Below are 18,942 nucleotides of genomic sequence, written 5' to 3' on the forward strand. Positions count from 1 at the left end.
TTGCGTCTACATCTGCATTGCTTGCTGTTTAGGGTTTTAGGCTGCTGATATAAATACATTTGACTGATTGATTGATTGAAATATCATCTTGTTCTTTTTTGTGTATGGAGGCATTGTCACGTCCTGACCAGTAAAAGGGGTCATTTGTCATTATAGTTGGTCAGGGCGTGGCAGGGGGTGTTGTTTTTGTGTGATTTGGGGTTGGTTTGTTTCATGGGGATTTGTTCTAGTTTTCATTTTCTATGTTCATTTTCTATGAGTATGGTTTCCAATCAGAGGCAGGTGTCTTTCGTTGTCTCTGATTGGAAGCCATACTTAGGCAGCCTGTTTTTTCCTTTGGGTTTGTGGGTGGTTGTTTTTCATATAGTCTATGTTACCTTACAGAACTGTCGTGTGTCGTTTTGTTATTTTTTGCTTAAGTGTTCACGTTACTCTAATAAAAGAAGATGAGCACTCAACACGCTGCACTTTGGTCCAATCCTTCCGACAGTTGTGACAGGCATTGTCAGTAACTGTCTTTGATAAGGTTTTTAAACTTCTCCAGTTTGCCAATGGCTGTGCTTCTGCCAGAACAGCTTCTGACATTTATACCGAACACTTGAAGAGTCAAACATATCTAATTGGATTTTTGTTAAAAAGGGAAAAAGTTTCCATTTATACAGGCTGACAGTATTGATGGTAACTTCAAGTTCCCCAAGCAGTTTCTCAACAGAGAACAGGCTTTTCATAGGCAAGTGTAAGAGCCTTGTCCAACAAAAGCACATATCAGCTCTCTTTTTATTTTTCCTCAAGGACAACCCATTCGGCACACCACATAATTTCAATGAGAACATTTGATTAATATTTGGTTGAGATGTTGATCAATGACATTTCAATCATTATTCACCCACTCAAAAAGACAGCCAGAATTCCCAATGTGTTATCACTGTGCTTTCAACCATCTTAAAGCACAACTAAATTCCACATTTTTGGTTGAGTTGTCATCTAAATGTGTTATTACTGCACTTTCCAACATTTTAAAGCACCACAAAGTAAATGCATTGTCCGATATTTTGTATTTATACACCAACTCATGATATCACATTGGTAGTAGTCAGTTACACATCAAGGCTAAGCTGGACTGGGCTTGGTTAAAACCCTGGATGGGAGACCAAAGGATAGCTGTAGACAGATTAATTCACCAGTAGGAGGTGCTGCCAAGCCTATTATTTTTTTCTGATAGTGGAAACGTTGAAGATTTGACATTGTTTCGAAGGTAAGCATCTTATACAAGGTTTGTCTGTTTGGTTACCATGATGGCATAATCCTGTGGTTGAACAGTTTACATTGTTTTTTAAAATTCAATGTATTTTCCACATAGATTCCACGTCACAATACGTCGACAAATGATGTTGAAATAAGATTGATTCAACCAGTTTGTGCCCAGTGAGAAGTTGATATACGGAACATCTTGATTTACTGCTTTTGGAAAATGTAATTTTGGATTACAGCAGGTTATCAATAGGACAACAGACTACAATTTCAGGATGGAGGGAGAAATGTCAGGTAGCATTCTGGGTAAATGTACCTTTGAGACCTCCTAGCTGTCTGTCTCTGTTTGTTTTGATTGGGGGCTTAGTGTTAACATGCCTTTAAAGTGTTCCAGGGCACTTATGTGTTCTTTGTAGACCAGTCTCACATCAAGTGATTGCAAAGTGCTTCATGTACCATTTTCAACTGGAAGTGTCAGAGGTTGAATACAAATGTTTTTCTGGGGAAACGGATTTTGGGTAAATGGTAAAAAAGGACTAAATGGCTGTAATTTTCCTAATGAGTAGTTTCAAACACACATGAAGCATCTAGGAGCTGTATATTGAATATTCTTGTTTAGACTGAATGAATTTTGTGTAAAAAAAGCGACCCTTTATCAAGCATTTTGCTACACCCGTAATTACGTCTACTAAATATGTGTATGTGACCAATAAAATGTGGTTTGATTTGATGTTGAAAGTGCTTGTTATTCACCCTCAGACAGTAAAGTATGTACGATAATGCTATTCCTCTACTTTGACTCAGAATAATACATATTTTTGTTTGTGTATATTTCCCTGCATAGTCTCATATTCACTTTGTATTCAGTGGGTGTGTTTCTGGTATACAGCTTGTAAAGCAGGCTTGAGAAAAACACACCTCCTGCTGGGCTTTCCAAAGCTCATAGGAAGAGACCCCACCAACTTCATAACCGCTCCCCCCTCCCCAACTTCGAGGAGGATTTTGTTTGATTAATTATTTGTAAGGTCAGGCCATATATAAAACAAATACAACAGATGCTGGGGTTGGGGTCTACTGATCATAAGATTACAGCCATGGGTCTGGCTATTCCTGTGTAATTGATTATTGGTTACTATATAAACTAGTCCATGTACTTTCATTTACTAATCCTGAGGGAGCTGAGGATGTTCTTTCACAGTCTTTCTCTGTCTACAGCTTGCAATGCATTATGGTCTTTCTCCCTCTCATCCATGCTCCACCTTTCTCCTCACTCTTTTTCACCCCATCCTGTTGTGGCATCTCTCTTTGACTGTGGAGGCGCAGCAGAGGCACAGCTAGATTAGCCACACAGGGAGCAAGGATTACTCTCCTTTATGGTCCTTAAGTCCTGTAGAGCTCAGACACACCAATAGCATTCGCTGGCCCAGAGTACTTAGCATCTCAATGTAATTTGCGAACTGAGCGAGCGCCCTTTTTACATGTAGAATCGCGTGAAAAATGTCGTCAGTCAGACGTCTACAGCGGGTGGTCCCTAAAACCCAGTACGATGAACGATCGGCAGACAAACACGAGATCCACATTTGGTGCCTTTACTCAACCTACAGTAGAATGTAGGCCTCCTGCTCAGTCAGACTACACTGAATCATACTTGGGCATGCTAGGGAACTTAGACGGAAGTAGCCTATATAACCCACTGACATTTTGCAGTGTTGTGGCAGCTTTTCGCCATGGTGGAAGACACATTTATCTGTTTCTACTTTTGTGTGGTATTACCTGTAATGGTATGATGCAGCGTTGAACAACCATGATAATCATGCATAATACTATATGTTTTCTATAGTAGTGAGATTATAGTGATTGGTAAATTGCTGTTTGAAGCCTACTGTATATACCAACAGTCAGTGGGAATCCCATGGCATATGTACAGTATGGACTCATTATTCAAGAGTCACTGAGTCTTGTGGGTTTTGGCTCCCAAATCATGCATGGATAACATCTCCCATATGCCCAGTGCTGGTGAAGCAGAGCTCCCTGTTTAATATGTAAGAAGACTCTTTAGTCCCTTTCCTCTGGGATTAACTTGTATTCACTGATCACTGGGCTGTGTACAGTAGGCAGGATTTGGCAAGAAGGTCAAGTGTCTGCACAAATCATCTCTGTTTTCATTGGAAGAAACTGTATAAAAAAATCTGGAAATGTATGTGATTTACAAGGACAATAGACATGAAATCCTACTTTTGCCAACACAAGGTGAATGAGGAGCTTTTACTTAATGCATGAACAAAAATGAAGAAAAACATTCTGACATTTAGGAAGTGATTACAGCACTTTGATTGTAAAGTAGATTCTCTGTCTCTATCACGGGACTACTCTAAGTGAAAACTAGAACAGTAAGCCAACTATCCCTGAGAGAGACAGATACACCTCTCTATCTCTCTGTGAGGCTACATCACGGCTAAGCATCTGCCTGCTCTCCCTCTATACTCAGCCTTTGTGTAACATCACACAGTAGTCGTAGCCTACTTTTATGTACTGAAACTCGAGTATCAACCATCATTCATAGCCCTGTAGTCTCTCTGTTCCACTCTGACAGACAGACTGACAGACAGACAGACATTGTGCTTTATGGCCCTCAGTATTCCGACCACAGCTTGTGGTACCCGGTCCTCCAAGCTGGTCTTTGCCAGGCTGCCATGGGCTGTCACAAATCACTGCCGTGTCTCCCAGCTCCCCGCCGCACGGCTCGGCCATGACGGGAAATCAATGGCTTCTCTCGGAATCTTCCATCAGACCAAATATCTGGAGCTGGATGGCGAAGGGAGAGACCAAGGGGCCAGGGTTCCGGTCTGGAAGCCCGTTTCGACTGCTCCTACAGTCTTGCTTCGGTACTGCAGTTTACTAACGCCCGGCCCAGAAAGACAATTTCCATAGACGGCCACAAAGAGAAGTCAGATTAGAGAATTCCTAATAAAACACTTCAGTCATTACCTTTGTGCACAAAACATCCATTGAATTATTCAAATAATTATCGCTCAGACCCAATTTTATATTCATCCAGCCTGCCATGTTTTCGGATGACGTGATAAAGTCGTCGGCGCTTGCGCTGCTCCCTGTGCACACTGAGTGCTATTGTGCATGTGATGTTGGTCTGTGTAAACAGGATGTGACCCGGATATAGACGGTCCATGAATCGGCATATGTGAACGTGAGCAGATTACCTTGAAAACAACGGTTTTCAGTCTCAGCAGTCTCCAGCTCTTCATACATCAGTGGGAGAGACAGAAGTGGGAAGGTGTAGATGAGGTGGAGGAGTTGGGGTGGTGGGGGGTTGAGACCCTGCTGGGTGTGTTGGGGTCGATAACAGGGTCTGGTTCAGACTCCAGACAGGAGTAGTGTGTGGAGAATGTGAACCAAGCTGTTCAGATAGAGAAGAGAAGAGTGAGTGATTGACTGAGTGACTGAGTTGACTGACTAAGTGAGTGAGTAAGTAGGATTAAACAAGGAACCGTGTCTATCAGTAGAAACAGTCTATCACTGTAGATCAGATTTGATTCCTAATCCATGGTCTTCTAGTCTCTCTGTTTAACTGCAAGTTCTTTAACACACACCTCCATAAAATGAGCGCAATAATGCATGAAGGAGATGTCATATTAACATTTTGTAGCAAATCATTTGTTATTAAGACATTGGAATAGCAATGTGTATGACCAGAAAAGCATAGCGATAAAGATACTGTATGTTCACAACGTTCAGTGTTTAGTACGCTGTCCGTGGTCCTGGATTGCTACTCCCATAAAAGATCCCCCCCCCCCTTTCATTCACTTTCCCATCTCTCTGCTCTGCCCTTTGTTATAGAGGTTAACAGGTAGATAGCTAACCTCTCCCCTTTCCTCTCCTCTCTCCTTCAGTGGCAGACAGCAGGGTGATTCTTGATGGTCTACAGAGGTACGGCCCCATGCCCGGGTACCTGCCTGTCAGCTACCAGGTACTCAATGCCAAGGCAGCCTTCTTCCTAAAGGAGGCCAACCAGGACATAATGAGGAACTCCAGCCTGCAGGCCAGGACCGAGCCCTTCTTCATCCAGGAGGCCCGCCAGATGCCCTTCATCAACGCCAGCTACGGACCCCTGTCTGCCCAGCAACCCATCCCCCTGGAGCTCCTACAGAGCCCCGGACCCTTCAACGGACCCTCTTTTACCTCCCTGTCATCCTCCTCCTCTTCTCCATCCCTTTTCACCTACAACTGGAAGGTACACACCTTCATCATCAGTGAGAGGATTCACCCCAGTTGGCCAAAGGTGCAAGTGTTGTTCTATGTGGGAGGCAGGGACTGGGATGACTATACCACCATCCACAGGCTGCCCTGTGTCAGGATGTTTGCCTTCCACGAGACCCAGGAGGTGCGGGGCACGTGTCGTCTGAAGGGGGAGCTGGGGATGTGTGTGGCCGAACTGGAGCCCCTGGCTAGCTGGTTCAGTCCCCCCACCGTGAGGCCAGGGAGGCAGAGATCTCCGGAGCAGCCCCAGGGCACCCCCGTGGAGCTCTACTACATGGTACAGTCCACGGAGACTGGGGAGTGCAGCTCAGAGGACTCAAGGAAGGGCAGTTCCATGCGCACAGAGCACCAGGGGCCCATGGGGTACTTCTCGGGTCCCACACCCATGCAGCGCATTGGGAGCGTGCGTCTGTTCCAGCCCATGTCAGAGCTGAGGCTGGACAGTAACTTTGTGGTGATGGTGCCCTCTAGACCAATCAGGCAGAGGGAGATAGTCTCCACCTTCCTGGCTCTCTCCATCCTGTCACCTGTACAGATCTTCACCCTCAGGTGAGTGGGCCTCCTTAAGTCACAGTGAGGCATTTTGATTTAACCTTTATCCAAGGATCGGCCCCTTTTAAAAAAATATTTTGCCTAAAATGACATACCCAATTCTAACTGCCTGTAGCTCAGGCCCTGAAGCAAGGATATGCATTTTCTTGGTACCATTTGAAAGGAAACACTTTGATGTTTGTGGAAATGTGAAATGAATGTAGGAGAATATAACACATTAGATCTGGTAAAAGATAATGGAAAGAAAAAACCAACCCAAATGTGCCTAATTTGTTTATGTTTCATGTTCAAAACTGTGCACTCTCCTCAAACAATAGCATGGTATTATTTCACTGTAATAGCTACTGTAAATTGGACAGTGCAGTTCAAATAACAAGAATTTAAGCTTTCTGCCAATATCAGATATTTCTATGTCCTGGGAAATGTTCTTGTTACTTACAACCTCATGCTAATCGCATTAGCCTACGTTAGCTCAAACGTCCCGCAGGGGACCCGCCAATCCTTTAAGGTCAGAAGACCTCTTTTACAAGGGAGATCAGGCATAAACTGTACTGTTCCCTTCAATTCAAAAACATTTTTTTTCTCCATTACAGTTACAAGGACATTTTATCAGAATCAGACTTTTACTTGCCAAGGACATTTACACAAACCCAGAATTTGCCTTAGTGAGAAGGTGCTGTCAGCAATAGACAATATACAAACAGAATACAGACACAAGTCCACATAGACATCATACAGAATATACAATATTGGAACAATATTATATATGCTGTCTTCACTTTGGGTTTGCTTGGAAACCAGAAGGCTCAGAGAGCTGTGACTCGTCTGTCGTCTCCATGGAGTTTCATGGTGATTCATCAAATATGTTCACACTTCACACTCTTTGGTTTTTAAATGTCATGCTTGTGCAAGATATTCACTGGCTGATAATCTTACAGAGGTTTTTTACTCCCAACTAATCTGCTTTGTGATTGGAAATAGTTGAACATACTGCAACACAGCTGCTGAAATCATTGCTCCTTCTCATACCAAGTATTTTAAATAAATGTTACCATCTGAAAATGTATGTGTTATATATGCATACAGCTAGATACTAGTCATTCTTATAATTACAACATGTATAAACAATAAGAATTGTACAAAAAATATACACTGAGTGTACAAAACATTAATACTGATTGCACCCCCTTTTTCCCTCAGAACAGCCTAAACTTGTCGGGGCATGGACTATAAGGTGTCAAAAGCGTTCCACAGGAATGCTGACCTATGTTGACTCCAATGCTTCCCACAGTTGTGTCAAGTTGGCTGGATGTCCTTCGGGTGGTGGATCATTCTTGATACACACAGGAAACTGTTCAGCCTGAAAAACCCAGCAGCGCTGCGGTTCTTGACACACTCAACCCGGTGCGCCTAGCACTAATAACATACCCTGTTCAAAGACACGTAAATCTGGTGTCTCGCCCATTCACCCTCTGAATGGCACACATACACAATCCATGTCTCAATTGTCTCAAGGCTTAAAAATCCTTCTTTAACGTGTCTCCTCCCCTGAATTTAACAGGTGACATCGACAAGGGATCATAGCTTTCACCTGGATTCAGCTGGTCAGTCTATGTCATGGAAAAGCAGGTGTTTGTAATGTTTTGTACACCCAGTGTAAATTATTTAGATTCTACAAATAAATATATTGAACAATTCACATCCATTTATTGCTGTGTTCATTAAGACATGTTTTATGTGCCTAACATCAAAACAGTTAAACGCTGAGGAATTGTTCATTTGAACTGAGTGTGCAGCAGTAGAGGGTAGGAAGCTCTTTATTGATTCATTGGGCTTTGAGCGTTAATTAGAAAGTGACAAAGCGACTGAAGATATCCCACGGGCCATGCAAATAGAGATGTAAGAAAATATGCATTTCCAATAGTGTACTTTCATGCCTGAAATTGTAATCACAGCAGAGAAAAACGCTAGTGAGCTCAAAGTGGAGCTCTGACAAATGGCCCGTACCAATTTGTCAACCTGGGTGAACAGGAAATCTGCCAAGAAGCCTCATTGCTTTTTCTCACCCAACAGATAATGAACTTCCAGGGTATTTGCTCTGTGTGTGTTTTAATACAGGGGTTCTCAAACCTTTTGGGGCCGGGGACACCTTTTCTGATAGCAAATTCATCAGGGACCCCATCATAATCAGAACACAACTGGAGTTTGGCAGTGCATTGTCGGACAAACCTAGTCTCAGGCCCTGGGAAGTCTCGCATCTTAGCATCGGAAAGAAAATGTTGCAGTTTTCTATCTAATATCCGGCAATTTTACACATTTTGCCATGAGGCAGAGAGAAAACTTTGCAGTTGTATCATACATTACATTGCACTTATGTAAAAAAAGAAGTTAAAGTTGAAAAATGGATAATTGGTGGAGTACTGTAGATACAAATATCCCTGTGAGCATGCCAGGCCCATGTTGTCCAGGGTTAAGAACATACATCGTAGATTAATAATATTACATTGTATTGCATTGTATTGTATTACATAAACCCTTTAAACTTATTCCACGGATCCCTTGGCCAAAATTTGTTTAATCTGTTGTTGTTAGTAATATTCATAAAAAATATTGAAATATTTTTACATCTGGCCACTGACCCCCTCAGTACCCCACTTTGAGAATCCCTGTTTTAATACACTTGTCAGTGTGTGCTTCGTGTGTGAGGGAGAGAGAAGGAATGTGAATCATGTTTTTCCTTAAACTTTTTTACAGTCATGCTGCTCACATTTTCCAAGGTTATATGTTTTGAATAATGGTTCCCACAGGCAGTTTGCTATATATGAATTTAAGTCCAAAACTCACTAATCAGCAGTTCAGTTGGTGCTGTTGGTGTTCCATTTAGCCTACTATACAGTGAGTTCCTCTCAGCCAGTGTACGGTGTGTCTGGGTCTAGGCAGGTTCTTTTGGACATGTGTTTCTCAGCCAGGGCTTATCTGCTCCTCAAATTCAGACTAACAGGATTAAACTGTTTATGAGCAGCGTGATCGGACCACACAATCATCAATGTGCAGACGATGGGGTTAGAGAGCAGGCAAAAGGGAAGCGTTGCTAGGGGAGGACTCCTGTTATCAGAGGATTCTGGGATTATTGGACATGACAAGGATCCCAACCTACATACCCACATGGGTTTGGCACACATACACACCGCACACATGCACACGCACACACCTAACATGTGCAAATGCACATGAACAAATATGCATACACACACCCCTTGGCAGATCAAGGCTTAGCCACCCAGGGGCAGCAGCTCCAGAAGCTGACGAGGGCTTCCCTCCAAACCATACGCTTATCATAGCAGATCAATGTCTGACCACCAATCAGGCCGGACCACACTGACCAGCTCAGACCTCAGAGACACACAGGCCAGGGCTAAAGATGGAGAACTACCTGAATAACACAGTGAATATTGTCGTGCTTCTATTCCAGGATAGTGAAAAGTGTTGATTTTAAAATAAGTCATTTAGCATATAACCTCCTCTTCCATTGTCCGCCAAGTGTTGCGGAACATTTTCCGTGTGCACCTCCGCTCATGCTGTTCAGTGTTGGAAAGGGAGATAGTGACGGTATGAGGTTTCCTTTTCAATGAGTCTTCGGCCGGTCGTTTCTGGTAGACAATATTGTTGGTTTCTAGTTCAGACTATATTGTTGTGCATGAAGACTGAACCCTGAAATGCACATAATGACTGTTTCTTGTTAACTGCATAACAGTCTACAGTACAAACAGTCGCTTAGAAAAACACATTCTTAAATACAAAACCTAACACACGAGAGAAAGTCAGATCTAGGAAGCAGATATGAATTCAGCACCCAACACCAACTCTTCACTGAGATCAGAGGGTTTCAAACTCTGGGGAACGTCAACCTTGGTTCTTCAACTCTGTGCCTCAGTAGCCTCCAAGCCAAGTAAGTCTGCAAGGCAATTCACAAGTTTAAAGGGCCTGGAGAAAAGAGTCTGACCCTAGCATGGGACTGGTACTGTAGCCTTAGAGGCACTTGTCTCTGTGTCATCATCACACTATCACACTAGATGGACCCTCTATGGAGTGTGGGCTCAACAGTGCCCTTGAACCACATCACAGTAGGAGTGTTCACAGAAGAGAAGTGGTGGAGTGGGAGTAAACAGGAAGTCTTTACGAAAGAGGAGAGGTTGGCAGGAAGTGATACACAGTGGATAAACTGTGGAAGAATGGAGTAAACTGAGATGGCAGCTTATCAGGTTTAGGGGTCTATAATGCCTCCAGCACATGGTCCCGCTTCATTTCAATACATGGAGGGAGATATGCACAACAGAAAGGGAAGAGGGAGGGAGGGAAGGAGAGAAGGGGAGAGAGAGAGCGGGAGAGAGAGGGGGAGAGGGAGGGAGAAGGAGGGAGAGTAAAAAAAAGACCTGATACAATAAGTATGAAAAATGGAGTCAAAGCCTATCTTGGTGACCTTTAACAATAATACACGGAGGATAAAACATCTTTACTCCAACCTTTTCTCTCCTCTGTGATCTCTCAGCCATCCGCTGGCCTATATCCAACAGTACAGACACATTACGTGTTACTCTGACCAGTGTTAAAGATCAGCCTAACCCCTGATATTAATTGTTATGGATAGCATAACATGTCTGGTTGAATTGATAAACTGCCTGATAGAATATTCTTTGCCAACAAAATATACATATTTAACTTTAAAACAACACACTATCTGGATCCGATGCCCCGGTGTGTAAGAATTTCCCAGTTACCTGTGATAACCTAATGCATGCTCATTAGCATGCATTAGTATACGTCCCTTGGGGAACCTGTGGAAATGAATATGATTGTTTAGTAAAAATTATAAAACAGCTGGGGCTATTTATCTTTTGAAAATGGTGTTAATTTGTTCACGAGGAAATTGTTTTTCATTTGCATTATGAATGGGATGCAAATCCTATTTCAATGGCAGCCACTCTAGATTGCTAATGAGGCAAGGAGTCGATTCCACTGGGAAGCTTTAGCCTGACAAACAGATCATGAATTTACAGTAGTCTTAAATTATATGTATTGTCTTAATGATTAGCAAACCTAGGTGTGTGTGTGTGTGTGTGTGTGTGTGTGTGTGTGTGTGTGTGCGCGTGTGTGTGTGTGTGTGTGACCATTACAGATAACTGCTAAATTGCCCCAAATACTGTATATTCAGTAAATGAATTGTGCCATTTAAGATTTGTTTATTGAATTTACAGTAGTCTTAAATTATATGTATTGTCTTAATGATTAGCAAACCTAGGTGTGTGTGTGTGTGTGTGTGTGTGTGTGTGTGTGTGTGTGTGTGACCATTACAGATAACTGCTAAATTGCCCCAAATACTGTATATTCAGTAAATGAATTGTGCCATTTAAGATTTGTTTATTGAAACCGTAATATCACCTGGATATTTTATACTGTGGAACACAATCTTTAAAAAGGCTGTAACCTCAGCAGTGGCGCTTGCTTGTAGAAGCCTATGGTTGTGCAATGGCAAAGCCTTGTTTTCATTTAACAGACAGGATGCTCTTTTTTCCTGAGACCTTATCACAGTCAAGTAAAAAAATGTAATAGAACAGAATAAAAAACGTTTGCTGGTGAAACCTCCAACCAGGAAATGGCCAGATAACCCTCTTCAAGAAATGAGGAATACAAGGTAATCGTTTACATTTCTTTTGATCTACTTTCACATTGTACTTGTTCACATTATACATGTAACTTGTGATCATACTGAGGGCATGCACAGAAAACACAGCTAACTACACATAAATACAATGAATAACTGCTTTCATAAAAAGTTCCACAACCAATGTCCTGTTTTAGCCCCCCCCTTCAGTTTTAAAGAAAGTTTTCTGCAATTCTACACATTTTGGGACAAAGAGAATATTTTGCATAGATAGCTGGCTAGAATAATTTACCAATCTGACATGGCTAATTGAGTGACTGTCAGTGACTGACATAACAAGAGAAAAACTGCTGATGCACAACCAAAGTTCTACTATTCTAACCCCCCCCCCTTCACAAAACAATATATAGACAATACATTTTTGTTTTGTTTTGATATGCGGGCCTACAAAAAGGGGACCACGGGCCGCTGTCCATCTGTAATATAAGGCATGTCTTTTATTTCATGGCAAACATAGGACAATCGTCACATCCACATTTCATCCATTTAATAATATGAGAGTCTTTCAAGTCAAGTATGAAATACAGTATATCATAGTTTAAATAATGACTAGAACATGAATTACTATCCAGGTTGCTGCTGCATTACCATACGCCCATGGATCACGTCCAGTCCCACAGATGCATGTCGACGGGAGCATATGCAGTAAAAGCAGCTGCCCTAAGAGATCTACTGTAGAGGAGGAGAGGGTTGAGAGTTGCCCCTGGGCCCATGAATAGATGATGAAGTGTTACCCGCTATACACAGGATCCCTTAACACAGATCCTGTTTGTCAACAACACTGTACATAAATACACACACACACACACACACACACACACACACACACACACACACACACACACACACACACACACACACACACATATAACACACAAGACACACGTGAACAAACACAATCACATTGTAAACGTGCACATTGCGCACAAACACACACATGACCAGAAACTCCAGAAAGCAGCCCTCATATAGCCCTCTCAAACTCCAATATCACACACACCAGCCCCCCAATCCAGGGGTTAATGCCAAGAACTTGGCATGGTCACACACACAGTCACCCGTTGTGTACCCGTGAGGGAGAAAAATCAAGTATTCCCTTTCTAAAACCTTATCATCAAACAAAACTATCACAGGAGTAGATGCTTAGAACTACACAGAGCATCCCAGGACTGAGTTACTATATAAGAGCTACAGACACTACAAACTACACCCAACACACACCAGCCATCTACCCACTACCCAACTCCATATTGGGCCTTTCAGGCGTATAACCAGGCGTTTCTCTAGAGTGGATACACTGGAAGGCAGGTTTTATAATTGGGCAATTCCATGGTAACAGAATGATGCATATTTTTCACTGATACATTGATTGCAAAGTTAAACAAACCATACAACTCTATGCACAAAGACTACTTTGAACAATTTCCACAGAAACATTAACAAAAACACATTTACTCGAAGAACAGTGCAGATGTAAAGTTTGGTAAAAGATTGTCGGTAAAATCTCTCTGACCACGTTTTTCAAAAACCTTGTTAAATATCTATGAATTAAGATTCAAAGATGTCTATAGAAAAAATGGACTATCAGCTATGATATGACACCTTTAGTTAGAAAAAAATCTCTTTTGGTTATTGAACTGCAGTAAATGGATTTACACCCGGTCACAGAATGATGGTAACAGAATGACATCATGGGTCCCTGATCTGTACTATAGAGAAATGCATAATTATGAATGTCATTCTCTTCATGGTGATGTATGCTGAATAGGCACACAAAGGTAGAACAGTTTATATCCTCCTTTGCATGTTTGGGTATTATTCTGCACACTGGCTATTATTCTAATAAGCTCCGCCCCCAAACAAGACCAACTTCGGTTGGTGCGGACGGGAAATGGAAAGAGGGGCCTCATGGGTATGTGTCAGTAATCACTGGGAGAGGTGACATTAACTGAAGAGTAAGAAGAGAGATGGGGAGAGAGAGAGAGGGAGGGGTTGTCCAGGGTGTTTTCACACTCTTGCTTTGACTACCACGTGAGAGAAAGAGAACATTGAGCTCAACATAACAGCATGCCAGTGGAAGGGAGAACAGTAGCATGTGAACCAACTTTGATTTGTGACTACTATGAATTCCCGTTATAGATGTTTTCTGCTGGATGTTTTCTTAGACCCCTTTTATGTCTGTTTGACCAGAAATCATTGCCTTTGCATTTTTAGGTTGGAAAATGGTTGAAACATTTATAAATGCCTTAAATTCAAAAAAATATACACTTTCATTTGACACCAAATTTGATGTGCTCCTATGAACTTCACATGTTAGTGCTCATGGGGCTTTTTACAGGGAAATGCCAAAACGGAGTCTTTGTAGTGGTTCTCATGTCTAGGAACTCTAGGAACACTGTCTGTTTCTCTGACAGTGTCTCCCCTGGGTTCTACTCAGACACCTAGCTCTGTAGTTGTGAGGCCCTCCTGTGAGCACACCTCTCAAACTGAGCAGGGCTTATGACACAGTGTGTGTGTCTGTGTGTCTGTGTGTCTGTGTGTGTGTGTACGCACACACGCGTGCAGGGTACCTGTGTGTGTATTCATAGTGAACTTGTCTGTGGGTGTTTGTGTGCGTGTGTGCGTTCTCACTTATCTTACTTCCAACTCCCTCAGTCCAAACATTGTGAGGAGAGTGTTTGATTCTGGACCATAGGGATTAGACATAGCAAGGCCTGTCCCAGTGCTCCTGTATTATGGCCCTAGGGGACCTGGAATGTAAAAGTAGGGATCAGTATAAATATCCAATGGCAGAGGTGGATAACCTGTGAAGTGTAAGCTGTGCTCAGGGCCGCATGGCCATAGTAGCTGATAGATAACTGCTACATGGGAGGGAATAAAGTTGGCTGCAGCCTCGTTAAAACATTCAGCCCATTCACCCCCAGGATGCCATATTTCTGCCATCTAATCCACTGTAGAGAGTTAAGGACCTGCATGGAGATGGTTGAGCTGGGTCTTGAGCTGTGTGTGTGTGTATGTTTGTGTGTGTAAACAGAACTGGGTCGATCGACAAAATGAGTGCCTTTTGCATCCCTATAATATTTTAAGTACAATTGGGCACCAATATTGAATTTTAAAAGTATATTATATTAAATGTAATGCTCTTTAATATAGACCACATGGAAAATTCAATAAATCAGATTTTTTATATGAATAAAGACTTGCTAAAATGGCAAAATTCATAATTTTGACATGTCCCTCTGTGAACCCTTCTAATCTTTTTGGCCATTTTCTGGTGTTTTGTGGTGGAAGACTAAGCGGGTCAAGTAGAACACGTCAACCCTGTTACCCATGCATAGACAGAAATGTTTAACAATTAAAAACTTTTGTTTTAAAAATTACTTGCATTCAATTGCCCCTCCCTGTTGTACACAACAAGCTTCCATTCCCCCTGTCCCAAGGGATTTATGGCTGATTTAAGATGAATCATCAACCCTGTTACAGTCAACCGCGTTACTTTGTTTGGCACTTAATGTAGTAGTTTTATTTAAGATGGGAAAGCATTTTTTTTTAAATTAAGTTGAACATGTGCTCATTATGATAGAATGTTAAAATTAGGTGTAACTACTTTTTTTAAAACATTTTAGTAGACGCTCTTGTCTAGAGCAACATACTGGAACAATTAGGGTTAAGTACCTTGCTCAATGGACATTGAATTATTTTTCACCTAGTAAGCTCGGGGATTCGAACCAGCAACCTTACTGGCCCAACACTCTTAACCGCTAGGTTACCTGCCTCCCCTTTTACCAAGTTGGACTACTCAAAAAGTACCCAATAGGTGGAATGACACAACTAACATTTGTATTTGTGTGCAATTTGCATGTACAGCATGTGTTTGTCAATGTAACTTCAGCAATAACTCAAACTCACACGCATACCTCTTCAAGTCAAATTTGATGTTTATTGCTCAAAGCAGATTTACCTCCTAAACATCATCACATTTTTGTTCGAGTAGGCTATGTATCAAATAGAGATTAACTCAACCGACAGTAAAAGGTGTTGCTTATTAATGAAGTTAACTCACTGTTAGGGATGTTATCATTAAATTTGGTTTTGCTTGGTAGAATCGGGCTTCAGATGAGGAGAGCTGGAGGGAGAGCAGAGGAAGAGAGAGAGAGATGGAGGGAGAGTGGCAAGAGAGAGCTAGAGAGAGATGGAGGGAGGGAGAGTGGCGAGAGGGAGAGTAAAAACCACAAGCAGAGGGATAGATGGAAGGAACGAGATATACAGCAGGGAAGCAGGGAGCATCTGTAACTTTTTGTTTTGATTTCATATTTTTATCTCCAAAAAAGGTCCCCTTCACAAACTAATCAGAGCAATTTAAGGAACAAACATAAGTGCCATGGGTGCAAAATCCCATGAGCAATTTTGTAGGAAGAAAAAACATAACAGAAAGGATGTGTTTGGCAATTTTTTTTGGTGCTCGTCTCTATTTTTCCAAAGTCAAGCAGATTACCCATCAGAGCTCACCCGCAGGTTTCCTTTGGGCCTTTGTCAAAGTAAATTATTCAACCTCTGAATCATCCCTCCGTCTTCCTCCACTCACCACTCTCTCTCTCTTTCCCTCTCCCCCTACTCTCCCCGTTCTCCTCTTTCGCTGGTCCCTGTCCTACAGTACATCTGAACCTGTGTATGTTATGACTGGGACCCTGTCCTGTGCTGTCTGCTGATTGTGAGTGTTCAGCACTGCCCAGTGGTGCACGCAATGAAGTGCAAATAGGGATAATGTGCTCGCTTACGTGTCAGCTTTTAAAGATCAGCCCCCAAATGATTTACCTGACGTCCCACTAAGGCATTAACCAATAACAGAGGAGAGGAGAGCAGAGCAGAAATGATGAACACATGCAGCATGAGCAGCCTGCATCAGGGACAAGCAAGTCAGCCTGGTCATTACTCTGTCCCCAAGGCAGTCAGAGAAGAGTAGGGGTGGGTGGATATGGACAGAAGTGGAGAACTTTGAAGTGCGTTGAGCAGGTACTTCCCTGGTTCTGCCATTGTTATCTCCATCTACTTGTTCCTAAACTTTCATCTTCAGCCCTATCAGAAATGGTCAAAAACGAACTAAGATAAAGTTGTGATCATAGCAGCATTAGGAGTTATGCCCATGGAATTCTCACTCACTCACACCCACATAAGACATCGTCATCACACACCATTTAACTAATGTGCAAAAAATACATTTCCAATTCACATATCCGTATTAATACACACTTGTACATGTGTGAAATGCAACAATGGATCAATCAGATGAATTTCTCTCTATAGAGACCAGGCAGAGGAATACACATCCCCATCAGGCCCTGGTCCCTGTTTGCAATTAAAAATACTCATATTTAATTGTCATCCGGCCTTAGCTGGCTTTTCTATTTGTCCCCAGCGTGTGATCTCCTTCAAAAGCCTCACCTAGTATATCCATACAATTTATGATCTAATTACAGGACATAATGAATAATCAACCATTTGTAACGATTCTGATTAAAATGTTTCAGTGATTGCCAAAGATGAATTGTTGCAAAAATGACTTCAAAATTTTATTATTTGCATATGTATGGTAATTCTGATTGTTTTGTTCTTCCTCATTGATATGTGTGCTGTTTGTTTAGCTTTTGACAGTGTTGTACATTTTCCATTTGACACAAGTTTTCAATTAAAGTTCTGGTAGAGAAATCTGACATGTTTGGGTAAAGAATTGATAAAGCAGTGCATTCAGATTCATTGTATGACTGATGTTCCTACATAGATGTTTATGTCATACGGTATGTTTCAATAATGAATGTGCATGTTTGTGTCTGTGTGTGCTTGAGTGCATGCATGTGTGTATGTGTGAACGTGTCATGCACTGTATGTCTAGCATTATCAACAGTAGCGTTATGTCTAAATCAAATATTACATTTGTCAAAGTCAGATCAAAGTGATCCATCACCTTCACATTATGGTGACTGTTGTAAAACAACTAATTTCACTGCACCTATCCGGAGTATGCGGCAATAAATATTTCTTTCTTCTTTGTTTTATGTGGCTCTAACAGAAACATACAACATCATCCTAATGTTAGTGGAATTTATTAATCTATAGTATTTATTGAGACTAGGACAGTTAGAAGGATCTAATCTGAGAGTGTGTGATGTATCTAATCTATTGTATACAGTAGAGGTGTCATTATTCTCTGTAGCCTACTGGAGTTGCGTTGAGTCTAGACTGACTGACCAGCAGTGTTAATCTGTAACCCGTTCTCCATCAGGTTTACGTCCTCTTCCTAATCTGGCCGAGCACATCCTGTGATAATCCCACTAGTCCCCCTCCAGCTCCCGTCCAAATATCGCATCACTCTGGGATGATCCGTCCTAGCCCAGCAGATTCCATATGAAGACTAATTCTGGTCCCCCTGGACCCACCGTCAGGTCAGGGAGGATTTATGGGAACAGAGCCGTCTGCATGGTGTGTTTTTCCCCATCCTCTGGTTTAAAAGACGAAGGGACTGTGCAACTAGCGACCATAGGGCTCCTGCATCTGGCTGCCAGGATATGATAGAACGTCATTCATTTGGGTGATTTGTTGGCCTATAGTCTTTAAAACCCTGTAAGCGCATGAACATGGGAAGTTTTTAGTCCATTGGCATACAGTTGCACAAATATGGTTTGGTGATCCTAAGCAAAAAAATACCACATTGACACACATTTTAAAATCAGTGTTGTTTTTGTACAGATGTACATGTATCCTAACTCTAACTCCAGTGGGGATCAGAATGTTACATGCAGGTTACAAGACTGTTTTTCTAACATACAGATTTAGCTAGTAGCACTCATCCCATGGCTAAGGGGCTGGTTGGGTTATACTGTAGTGGAGAGTCACTGAGCTGTGTTGCACTGGCCCAACCCTTAGTGTCATCATCTTATTGACTTTCTTTCATATTTGCAGCCTCTTTTTCTCCCACACACTATGTTTATTTTTTACCAAAATTACACATTCTCTCAGTCACCTCCCTGTCTGATTTTCTCACCCATGTCTTTGTTGAGAGTTTCCAGTTATTCTAATCTCTCCTTCACCGTGAACGTTATGAAAAGTTAACCATTAATACCACAGGGTTCCAGTTGAGAAGAACA

The 18,942-nt window shown here is 41.9% G+C and overlaps 1 protein-coding gene across 1 annotated transcript in view; it reads left to right on the plus strand.

Moving 5' to 3' along the window:
• The first annotated feature begins 4,060 nt into the window (after positions 1-4,060).
• LOC115160280 (transmembrane protein 132C-like) overlaps positions 4,061-18,942 on the plus strand; it is a 119,868-nt gene continuing 104,986 nt past the window's right edge. Inside the window, exons 1-2 of the mRNA XM_029710642.1 lie at positions 4,061-4,136; positions 5,160-6,075. Coding sequence (XP_029566502.1) covers positions 4,061-4,136; positions 5,160-6,075 — 992 coding nt within the window. The remainder of the gene's footprint in view (positions 4,137-5,159; positions 6,076-18,942) is intronic.

The sequence above is a fragment of the Salmo trutta genome, chromosome 23 (assembly GCF_901001165.1).
Source record: "Salmo trutta chromosome 23, fSalTru1.1, whole genome shotgun sequence".
In the NCBI taxonomy this organism is placed as follows: Eukaryota; Metazoa; Chordata; class Actinopteri; order Salmoniformes; family Salmonidae; genus Salmo; species Salmo trutta.